Here is a 12058-nt window from a genome sequence, read left to right on the forward strand (position 1 = left end):
TGGTCTGTCCCAGTCTGGCAATACTTACGTACTTATGTAGGACACGCTGCTCCGGCAGCTTTTTCTTGATGGCATCTCTTTCCATCCCATGTCATTTTCCATCTGCTATACAAGATCCTGCAGTCCTTTCCTCCCAATCCTCACACCGATCACTTGAAGCCCATCAACATGCTCACCATGGACCTGCCCGCAATAATCCGTCACCCGTGGTCTTTTCCTAAACACATTGCTCAAGCCCCCAGCCTTGTATTTCCTTGTTATCTCATTAATCAGTTCCTTATCAAACATTAGACTCTTCTTTCTGCCTCCTAGAAAGCTCTATGCTCATTGACTCCCTGCTGGAAACAGATCTATTTCTTCACGAACTTATCTCAACCTACACCTTCCCAATTGTAGAGGAATTAAATACAAGACCTACTACGCATCCAGTTTCTCCTTTTTGGGCAGCCAGCTTTGGAACGCTCTACCCAGACCAATCCGATTAATAAACGACTTCTTGCCCTTTAGAAAAATGCTGGAAGCTCATCTCTTTAAAGCCTACCCAAATGCCCCAACCTAATCTCACCAACTTCCACCCCCAATTCTGTTCTGACTTAAATACCGACCTCCCATCCTTCTCTTTCCATCTCTCCTTAATTTTATCCCTCCTTACCCTTTCTCCCAAATTACACTATCCTATCCTGTCTACCCTCTTTTATCCTAGTCATATATTATCTAGCTCAACTTATCATACACTACTAAGCCCAGCTTTACATTGTTTTACTACTGTTTTATTAAAATTCTATTAACTTTATATTTCAAATTACTATGTAAGCTGCATTAAGCCTGCATTGTGTGGGAGAGCACGGGGTACAAATGTAATAATAATAATAATAATTACACCCCATCATGAAGGGCTCGCTCCTCTCAGCCCTCCTTCCTGATCTCTGGAGCTGAAGACCCCTTAGAACTGCCCAGTACCCTATGTTTCTGCCCATCATTCCCAGCTGGAGATGCAGTTTTTCAGAGGAACATTCTGCTGCTTCTGGGGTCTCAGATAACACTTGCCCCCATTTTCCTCTCTGTTGGTCATCTCAATAAGAAGTTTGAGGCAGGAGATCTATCAAATGTGTCTGATGTGTCTTTCTCCTTCCAGTACTGAGGTAGTTTTGTTAGTCTGGTACAGTTCGGTGTTTACTCTCAGGACTGTCTTATAAGACAGGCAGCAATCAAGTGATCAGCCCAGACTGGTATTGTGAATACATACGTGCTTCAGCTCGAACAGCACCTGTCTGGTCAGCTCAATCCTCTTCTTATTCACATGTTTAATAGCAATTACATTACCCTGGAAAGAGAAAATCACAAGTCAGGAATTCTGAGGGGATGGAATATGGAACAATGCTGGCAGTGAGCGAAAGGAGAGAGTATGGGACCAAGAGCCACAGAAACGTAAAATGAGAGCAGGGAAAGGGAACTGGGACTTGATATACCGCCTTTCTGAGGTTTTTGCAACTACATTCAAAGCGGTTTACATATATTCAGGTACTTATTTTGTACCAGGGGCAATGGAGGGTTAAGTGACTTGCCCAGAGTCACAAGGAGCTGCAGTGGCAATTGAACCCAGTTCCCCAGGATTGAAGTCTGCTGCACTTACCACTAGGCTACTCCTCCACTCATTCCACCAATAAGAGCCAACCTCATCAGTGATGTCACAATGGCTTAAAGTCCATTGCACTAACCACTAGGCTACTCCTCCACTCATTTCACCAATAAGAGCCAACCTCATCAGTGATGTCACAATGGCTTAAAGTCCACTGCACTAACCACTAGGCTACTCCTCCACTCATTCCACCAATAAGAGCCAACCTCATCAGTGATGTCACAATGGCTTGATTGCCCAATACAGTTCCCCAGGATCAAAGTCCACTGCACTAACCACTAGGCTACTCCTCCACTCATTCCACCCATAAGAACCAACCTCATCAGTGATGTCACAATGACTTGATTGCCCGATGTGTGGCTCACTTCTGATATTGTGATGTCATAAGGGAAAGGGGGAAAGGGAAATGGGACTTGATATACCGCCTTTCTGAGGTTTTTGCAACTACATTCAAAGTGGTTTACATATATTCAGGTACTTATTTTGTACCAGGGGCAATGGAGGGTTAAGTGACTTGCCCAGACTCACAAGGAGCTGCAGTGGGAATCGAACCCAGTTCCCCAGGATCAAAGTCCACTGCACTAACCACTAGGCTACTCCTCCACTCATTCCACCAATAAGAGCCAACCTCATCAGTGATGTCACAATGGCTTGATTGCCCGATACTTGGCTCACTTCTGATATTGTGATGTCATAAGGGAATGGGGAAAGGAAATGGGACTTGATATACAGCCTTTCTGTGGTTTTTGCAACTACATTCAAAGCGGTTTACATAGTATATACAGGTCCTTATTTGTACGTGAGGCAATGGAGGGTTAAGTGACTTGCCCAGAGTCACAAGGAGCTGCAGTGGGAATTGAACTCAGTTCCCCAGGATCAAAGTCCACTGCACTAACCACTAGGCTACTCCTCCACTCATTCCACCAATAAGAGCCAACCTCATCAGTGATGTCACAATGGCTTGATTGCCCAATACAGTTCCCCAGGATCAAAGTCCATTACACTAACCACTAGGCTCCTTCTCCACTCATTCCACCAATAAGAGCCAACCTCATCAGTGATGTCACAATGGCTTGATTGCCCAATACTTGGCTCACTTCTGATATTGTGATGTCATAAGGGAAAGAGGGAAAGGGCAATGGGACTTGATATATCGCCTTTCTGAGGTTTTTGCAACTACATTCAAAGCGGTTTACATATATTCAGGTACTTATTTTGTACCAGGGGCAACGGAGGGTTAAATGACTTGCCCAGAGGATCAAAGTCCACTTCACTAACCACTAGGCCACTCCTCCACTAGTAACATCCATGTAGAAGCCTGCCCTTGCAGATCAGAAGTACAGCCGCGCAGACTTCTGTTTCTGAGTCTGACGTCCTGCACGTACCTCAGAAAGGCGTTATATCAAGTCCCATTTCCCTCCCTATACACTGAACACCAGAGAATGTGTGGATAAGTAGCCACAGTGAGGGTTGATGGTGAGCATGGGGGGGGGGGTCACTGGGGTCATGGGCTATGGTGGCAGGGCTTGTCAATGGGCAGGGTTGATCAAGATGGGAGGTAATTTTGGGGATGGGGATTTCTGGGGGGGGGGGGGGGGTGGGATTGGAGTGTTGGCCTTTCTAGGGTTGTGGCCGCATTTACTGTCGCCTCCTGAAGTGGGGTTAAACACAGTCACAGTCACATCCTCACTGGCAGTAATGACAACTAGGTCACCGTATCAGCCTGTTTTACCTCAGTGCTTGCTTTTAAAGTGCAGCAGCAGCTGTTTGCAAGGATTTGCACCAACCTTGATGGTATGGCAAAAACCCGCAGACGCTGTTTAACATGGCAGAATAAAAGAAGCCCCTACATTTCATGAGGTTTAGACACCAGCTGCCCGACATAAAAGCTGAGCATGCGAAGGGAGTAAAAAGAAAAAGCAACAGAGCCAGAGAGACGAGTCACCTTGAAATGGCCGGTTTTGGCAAAGATCTGGTATTTCCCATGTGCAGTCATCAGGGAGCCATAGCTGGAACCTCTCTAGGACACAACGAGACACTGTTAGGAAGAACATTTTCCTAATGAGCAAAGCTACGGCAGCATGAAGAAAAGTATCATCACCAGTGATGGAAGCCCCGTAAAGTAAAACATCTGATTCCCAATGGGAAAGAATACTTGGAAATGCGAGTGAAGCGGATGGAGAGCGAGAAGGACGGAGGAGGCTCTGCCAGAATAGGGTAGGAGCAGATAGGCTAGGCGGAAGCTGTATTTGCATAGGAAGGGAAGTAGGAAGGGTACGGGTAAGAAGTGCCAAAATAAAATGGAAAGCAGAAAGGTTTGGGGGGAAGCTGCATTGGTATGAGAGGGGAGTAGGGTGGGTGGGGGGGAAGAAGTGCAGAAATAAAATAGGAAGCAGGAAGGGTAGGGGGAAGCTGTACTGGTATGGGAGGGAGAGTAGGAAGGGGAAGAAGAAATGCTAAAATAAAATGGGAATCAGGAAGGGTAGGGGAAGTTCTACTAGGATGGGAGGGGGAGGGGGGAGAAATGGTAAAATAAAATGGGAGGCAGAAAAAGTAGGGGGAAGTTGTACCGATATGAGAGGGGGAATAGGAAGGGTAGGGAGAAGTTGTGCTGAGATAGGAAGAGATGAAGGAGGTGGAGGCAGTGCTCGGATACACTGGAAAACAGGATGGCAGGTCTGGATAGAGATGACCATAGGTACTGGGCATGAGGAGGCTGGTACTGGGATATGTTTGCATTAGGAAAGGTAATGGATGAGGAACAGGGAGGGTAAGGCGGAGGGACAGGCAGTACTGAGATAGTTTGCAAAAAGAAGCGTGTAACAGGATAGGGTGGGGAGCAGGGGAGGTCTGAGGGAAGAAGGAGGTTTGGACAAATTCCTGGAGGAAAGTCCATAGTCTGTTATTGAGACAGACTTGGGAAGCAACTGCTTGCCTTGAGATTTGTAGTATGGAGTGTTGCTACTCTTCGAGATTCCGCTTGGAATGTTATTACTCTAGGATTCCAGAATCTTGCTATTCTTTGGGGTTCTACATGGAATGTTGCTACTCTTTGAGATTCCGCATGGAATCCTGCCACTCTTTAGGATTCCAGAATCTTGCTATTCTTTGGGGTTCTACATGGAATGTTGCTACTCTTTGAGATTCCACACGGAATCTTGTCACTCTTTAGGATTCCAGAATTTTGCTATTCTTTGGGGTTCTACATGGAATGTTGCTACTCTTTGAGATTCCGCATGGAATCTTGCCACTCTTTAGGATTCCAGAATCTTGCTATTCTTTGGGGTTCTACATGGAATGTTGCTACTCTTTGAGATTCTGCACGGAGTCTTGTCACTCTTTAGGATTCCAGAATCTTGCTATTCTTTGGGGTTCTACATGGAATCTTGTCACTCTTTAGGATTCCAGAATCTTGCTGTTCTTTGGGGTTCTACGTGGAATGTTGCCACGATTTGGGTTTCTGACAGGTACTTGTGACCTGGCTTGGCCACTGCTTGGAAAAAAGGATACTGGGCTAGATGGACCCTTGTTCTGACCCAGTATGGCTACTCTTATGTTCTTATGAGGCAGGTCTGGGATACTTTGGAAGTAAGGGGGGCGGGGGTATTTTTTTTTTTCACAAAATGGATTTTTACCAGGGATAGGGTAAGCCGGCTCCCAGCACTCTTGTGATATCGTGCTGAGCTTCCAAATTGCAGCTCTTCCCAGCGGATTCTCCACAGCATGCTAGCCAGCTCCTTCTCAAGTCGAAGCTTTCTACAAGAAAAAGGCAGACATTAGAGGTGCATCCTCTCTCCACAAAATTAATGTGGGTGCGTGAGGGAGACGCCCCCTGCCTCTGAGATCTGCCCTCTGTGGAAGGAACAGTTCATCCTCCAAGCCTCTCATGGGCAGATGATTGAAAGCCTCGCTCTGTTCCAAACAGCGCTCTAAAAATAGCGCTGGAACAGAGCAGGGCTTTACCACCTCTATGATCAGAGATAATACATGCACTGGGCAGGGCTGGACGCTGCCATTTTCAAGACGGTGCTGATAGAAGAGGAGGGAGGCCACCTCCCTCCTCCAACTGAAGGTAGGGGGGTGGGGAAGGGCCACTAGACCATCAGGTGGGGGTGGGGATTGACCCGCGGCCCACTGGGCCACCAGGGACATCTGAGGGAATGCTGGGGGGGGGGATGGACACCCACTGGATCTCCAGCCCCACCTGAACCTGTATCTGGGGGGTCAGGGGGACCAGAGGTCCGCCAGACCTCCAGCCCCCTGTCACTGGGGGGGGGGGGCAGGTTTCTTGCAGGGGGGCTGCTGCATTGGGGAGAATGGGGGCCTGTTAGCATGCAAATGCATGCTGGACAGGGCTCACTATTCCTCCCCAATGATCTGCAAACCCTAATGCCAGCTCCGAGCAAGCCAACACTTATATGCTGTGTTTTCTCATAGCTAAAGATCCTCCCTGCTCATCTCAGGCCTACTGTCCCAAAGAGCAAGGCCATTCCATGCACCCACCACGCATTCCGTGAAATACTTTATGATATAATTCCTGCCTTTATCTCCTGCAGTAACTTCTTTAATAGTCAAGGGATGCCTACAGATTTCCTACATGCTGGTCAAACGGTTCAGCTGGTCCAGAAGCATGCTAGTGTCTTCCAGCAGACTGCAGTGCTGAAGGGTTACTCCCATGTCTTCACTCACTCTGCTGGGGAAGTCTGTCCTCAGGGGATGGGCGTAGCCCGGTGCCCACACTGGAGCTGGGGAGGAGAACATCCCGCCCTTACCTGAAGATGAGGAAGCTGGAGATTCCGAACATGAGGAACGTCAGACCAGTGCCCAGAGCAACGATGGCCAAAGTGGAAAGCGGAGCTGGAAGAAAGGAAAGAGGAGCTTGGACAAGGAAAGGAGAAGAAAGACCCATGAAATCTCAGCAAGAGTAACCATCTCCCTGGGACTTATTTCCTGCATGTGCTGTAGGAATCCCAGAGACAGGACACTCTTTGCACCCACTGGGGTATTCCTGGGCAGGGTAAACCCTGAAAAGCCTGCAGTTGTTAGGGCTGTTCTCTGCCCACATCGCAGCTGCAGGGGTATTGATTGATCAGTGCGTAGACAGAGAAGGATTAAAAAGCGTCATACTTTTATTGCAGGAAACATCGTCTACTTCGAAGACACAGGGTGGGTTGTCTAACGGTGGCACTCCCTTAACCCAATGGATCGGCTTCCCAGTCCAGTCAATCAGCTTTTTAATTCCATTGTAATGTCCCACAACCTACAGACATAATGAAGGCAAAGACAAGTGTTACTTGTGATCATCTCCACTTCTTCTTTAATAATTCTCACCCAGAAAAGCAGAGACATAGGACACTCCTTCCCTGAGATACTCTTTCATACCCCAAGGCTTGGAAACTCCACCTCATTTCTCACATCCCTTGTACATGAAGATTCTACTCCTTTGATAAATTTGCACCTTTGCGGTGTTAACCTGCCATGGGATAACACCATTCAATCACAATGTCTACAGCATTAATAACAGAGTAAGAAATACACGGAATTCCTGCCCCAACACCATCACCACCATGTACTCCCTATTCTGATGTCATTGCACTGGCTACCCATTCACTTCCACGTGCAGTTCAGACTCCTTTAACATATTACAAAATCCATTCACTCTGCAGCTCCTCAGGCCCTCAGGGAAGCTATTCTGTTCTATTTTGATGCCTCTATACTGCCTTTATTTATTTTATTTATTTAATACATTTATATCCCACATTTTCCCACTAATTGCAGGCTCAATGTGGCTTACACTAACCTGTAGGAAGGCTACAGTGCATGAGGTACAATTATACAGTTGATAGTAATATAGTAAATATCCTTTAAAACAACAATATATAAAAGATAATAAAGGTAATTAGTGTCCTTGAACCTTGTTAAGACTAAAGGTTGAACAGAATTATGTTGAACCTGGAGAATAAGCTTTTTTAAACAGTACGGACTTCAATAGTTTTCTGAAATTTAGGTAGATCTGGGTAGATTTTACTGATTTAACGAAGTCTTCAAGGCGGTTTACAGCAAAGATAATCTCTCGTTCAGATAATATCAACATTTTACTCCTCTAAACTTAAACAATATAATTTTTACTGCATAAGCAAATATTTTTTCAAAGTTTTCCAAAATAGACAATAGCTAGATATCATCCTTATAGAATATTGGAATATTAGTCCAGATCCCTGAAAGGAGAAAGATCATTCCCAAAGAGACTTCCGTTTTATTCCCATTCTAAAGGGAATGTCAAGTGTTACGTTTTCTGAACTCCCTAGATTTCCTCTCATACCCGGAGATGGTAAAAGTTGACCTACCGTGTCAACTTGACAAGCAATTTTGAATTGTATAGGCGCCTCTAATCTTAGTCAATGTAATTGTCTTAAAAGAGGGATAACTTCATTATACTTCCCTAACCCAGGGGGTATTTTACTAAAGACAAGCTTGAGTTATCTGCAGCAGGGCCCATTTTATTTCTATGGGCCCTGCTGCAAATGACTCGAGCTAGCCTTTAGTAAAAGACCCCCTCCCCCCAAGAGCATCCGAGCAGCAGTATTTTGCAGAAGCTGCAATCAACGCGGTTTGCTGTATCTTGACAGTAGAATAAGTGAGTTACAATAATCGAGCAACGGAATCAAAATTCCCTGTGCAATAGTATGAAATCCTGTTGAATTAAATATGATTTAATACCACAAAGTTTATGCGAATGGAAGAAAAACTTCCTGACTAAAGCACTTGTCTGATGTTTATACGTTAGACCTGAATCTAAAACTATTCCAAGCACTTTAGATGTTGAATCAATCTGTAAAGATATTCCTGAAGAGAGAGAGAGAGAGATCATTTCAGTAGCTACTTTTTGGTGATCTCCAAACCATAATAATTTGGTCTTTTCAGTTAAGTTAAAGAAAATTTGCAGATGCCATTGATCTGTCAGAGTTATATATTGTTTTACCAAAGGAAAGGTGCTTTCTAGAGTTTTCAGTACTGGATATAGAACAAAAATGTCATCCGTGTATGACAAAGAAAAGATACTCAACGATTGCAAATACCCTCCAAAATGACTCGCCCATCTCTAAGGGCAGCCATCTCCGCGGACGGCCCCGGGAAGGGGTGGAGCCAACCGTATTATCGAACAATCCCCTTTATCATTGGTTGCTCGTCTTTGAACCTTTTCTAATTCTGCTATATCTTTTTTGAGATATAGCAACCAGAACTGAATGCAATACCCATGGTGAGGTTGAACCATTGAGCGATAGAGAGGCATTAAAATATTCTTAGTCTTATTTTCAATCCCTTTCTTAATAATTCCTAGCATCCTGTGTGCTTTTTTGGCTGCTGCCGCACACCAAGCAGAAGATTTAAGTGTATTGACTACAATGACACCTAGATCTTTTTCTTGGGACCCTAGCATCAGGTGACTATGATTTGAATTATTCTTCCCAATGTGCATCACTTTGCATTTGTCCACATCAATGGTCATCTGCCATTTGGATGCCGTCTTCCAGTTTCCTAAGTTCTTTCTGCAATTTTCCACAACTTTGAATAGTTTTGTCTCATCTGCAAATGTAATCACCTCATTTGTCGTTCCCATTTCCAGATCGTTTAGAAGTATGTTAAATAGCACCAGTCCCAGTACAGATCACTGCGGTACTAAGTTGCACAAGTTGAAGATTGGGCAGATACAGACCCATTTCAGGATTTTTTTCCTTTAACATAAAAGAGGATGGAATAGAATCAAGTAAGGATGTCTTGGAGAATATTTCTGTTAGCACCTTTGAAAGATACGGTAATTAAATTTGACCACATTGTTGAAGAAGAGCATCTCATGACAGGATTATTAGCCCCTAAAGAAGTCACGGATGAGCTAAGCCTGCCCCCAAAAAAGTGTTGGATCATAGCAATTTTACATAAAAACATAAGCGTTGCCATACTGGGACAGACTGAAGGTCCATCAAGCCCAGTTTCCTGTTCCAATAGTGGCTAATCAAGGTCACAAGTACCTGACAAGATCCCAGAACAGTAAAACAAATTTTATGCTGTTTATCCTAGAGATAAGCAATGGATTTTTCCAAATCCATATTAATAATGACATATGGACTTTTCTTTTAGCCCTGCTAAGCTAACTGTTTTTACCACACTCTCTGGCAACGAATTCCAGAGTTTATTTACTCGTTGAGTGAAGAAATATTTTCTCTGATTCATTTTAAATTTACTACTTTGTAGCTTCATCGCATGCCCCCTAGTCCTAGTATTTTTGGAAAGAGTAAACAAGCGATTCACGTCTACCTGTTCCATTCCACTCATTATTTTATAGACCTCTATCATATCTCCCCTCAGCCATCGCTTCTCCAAGCTGAAGAGCCTTAGCCGCTTTAGCCTTTCCTCATAGGGAAGTCATCCTATCCCATTTATCGTTTTTGTTGCCCTTCCCTGTACTTTTTCTAATTCTACTATATCTTTTTTGAGATGCAGTGACCAGAACTGCACACTGTATACATATATACACATTTGTGTGTGTATATATATATATATACTAGTAAAAAAGGCCCGTTTCTGACACAAATGAAACGGGCACTAGCAAGGTTTTCCTCGGAGTGTGTATGTTTGAGAGAGTGTATGTGAGAGTGACTGTGTGTGAGAGAGAGAGTGAATGTGCGAGTGTGTGTGAGAGAGTGAGTCTGGTTGCGAGTGTGTCTGTGAGAGAGAGAGAGTGTGTGTGTGAGAATGAGAGTGTGTGCGTGTGTGTGAGAGAGAGTGTGTTTCACACAGATACAGTGTGTGCGAGAGAGAGAGTGTGTGTGAGACACAGACTTTCTGTGAGACTGAGTGTATGAGACCAAGAGAGTGTGTGAGTGACTGTGTGACACATAGAGAGTGAATGTGATACAGTGTGAGACATAGAGTGTGTGAGAGACAGTGTGTGAGAGTGAGAGAGAGAAAGACATTGACTGTGAGAAAGAGAGAGTGTGTGTGACAGAGATACCTCCCCCTCTCTCTGGTGTCAGGCTCCCCCCCCTCCCTCCCTCTGGTGTCAGCCCCCCCCCCCCCCCCTCTGGTGTCTGAGCATTACTGTGCAGGACGCTGAGCTCTGGCTGTGCTTCAAGGAACTGACCAATCCTATTTAATAGAATGCACCTCCAACATTCTGAAGCCGAGAAACCTCGTGTGGTTGGTCACTTCTGCTTGTGACGAACCCGGAAGTACGTGATGTCAATTCAGGAGATGGATACAGAGAGCAGGAATGCCTCAGCCATGCAGTCAGCTTCAGAATGTTGGAGGTGCCTTTTATTATATAGGAAAGGAACTGACCAATCCTATTTAATAGAATGCACCTCCAACATTCTGAAGCCGAGAAACCTCGTGTGGTTGGTCACTTCTGCTTGTGACGAACCCGGAAGTACGTGATGTCAATTCAGGAGATGGATACAGAGAGCAGGAATGCCTCAGCCATGCAGTCAGCTTCAGAATGTTGGAGGTGCCTTTTATTATATAGGAAAGGAACTGACCAATCCTATTTAATAGAATGCACCTCCAACATTCTGAAGCCGAGAAACCTCGTGTGGTTGGTCACTTCTGCTTGTGACGAACCCGGAAGTACGTGATGTCAATTCAGGAGATGGATACAGAGAGCAGGAATGCCTCAGCCATGCAGTCAGCTTCAGAATGTTGGAGGTGCCTTTTATTATATAGGAAAGGAACTGACCAATCCTATTTAATAGAATGCACCTCCAACATTCTGAAGCCGAGAAACCTCGTGTGGTTGGTCACTTCTGCTTGTGACGAACCCGGAAGTACGTGATGTCAATTCAGGAGATGGATACAGAGAGCAGGAATGCCTCAGCCATGCAGTCAGCTTCAGAATGTTGGAGGTGCCTTTTATTATATAGGAAAGGAACTGACCAATCCTATTTAATAGAATGCACCTCCAACATTCTGAAGCCGAGAAACCTCGTGTGGTTGGTCACTTCTGCTTGTGACGAACCCGGAAGTACGTGATGTCAATTCAGGAGATGGATACAGAGAGCAGGAATGCCTCAGCCATGCAGTCAGCTTCAGAATGTTGGAGGTGCCTTTTATTATATAGGAAAGGAACTGACCAATCCTATTTAATAGAATGCACCTCCAACATTCTGAAGCCGAGAAACCTCGTGTGGTTGGTCACTTCTGCTTGTGACGAACCCGGAAGTACGTGATGTCAATTCAGGAGATGGATACAGAGAGCAGGAATGCCTCAGCCATGCAGTCAGCTTCAGAATGTTGGAGGTGCCTTTTATTATATAGGAAAGGAACTGACCAATCCTATTTAATAGAATGCACCTCCAACATTCTGAAGCCGAGAAACCTCGTGTGGTTGGTCACTTCTGCTTGTGACGAACCCGGAAGTACGTG

The 12058-nt window shown here is 45.0% G+C and overlaps 1 protein-coding gene across 3 annotated transcripts in view; it reads right to left on the reverse strand.

Moving 5' to 3' along the window:
- Positions 1-12058, reverse strand: part of NPR2 (natriuretic peptide receptor 2) — a 328510-nt gene that overhangs the window by 67515 nt on the left and 248937 nt on the right. For all 3 annotated transcript variants that reach the window (XM_030192798.1, XM_030192797.1, XM_030192799.1), the window contains exons 6-10: positions 6767-6899; positions 6412-6496; positions 5275-5395; positions 3585-3659; positions 1247-1324 (exon numbers count right to left, since the gene is read on the reverse strand). In XM_030192798.1, the coding sequence (XP_030048658.1) occupies positions 1247-1324; positions 3585-3659; positions 5275-5395; positions 6412-6496; positions 6767-6899 (492 nt within the window). The remainder of the gene's footprint in view (positions 1-1246; positions 1325-3584; positions 3660-5274; positions 5396-6411; positions 6497-6766; positions 6900-12058) is intronic.

This window comes from Microcaecilia unicolor, chromosome 2 (assembly GCF_901765095.1).
Source record: "Microcaecilia unicolor chromosome 2, aMicUni1.1, whole genome shotgun sequence".
Lineage (NCBI taxonomy): Eukaryota > Metazoa > Chordata > Amphibia > Gymnophiona > Siphonopidae > Microcaecilia > Microcaecilia unicolor.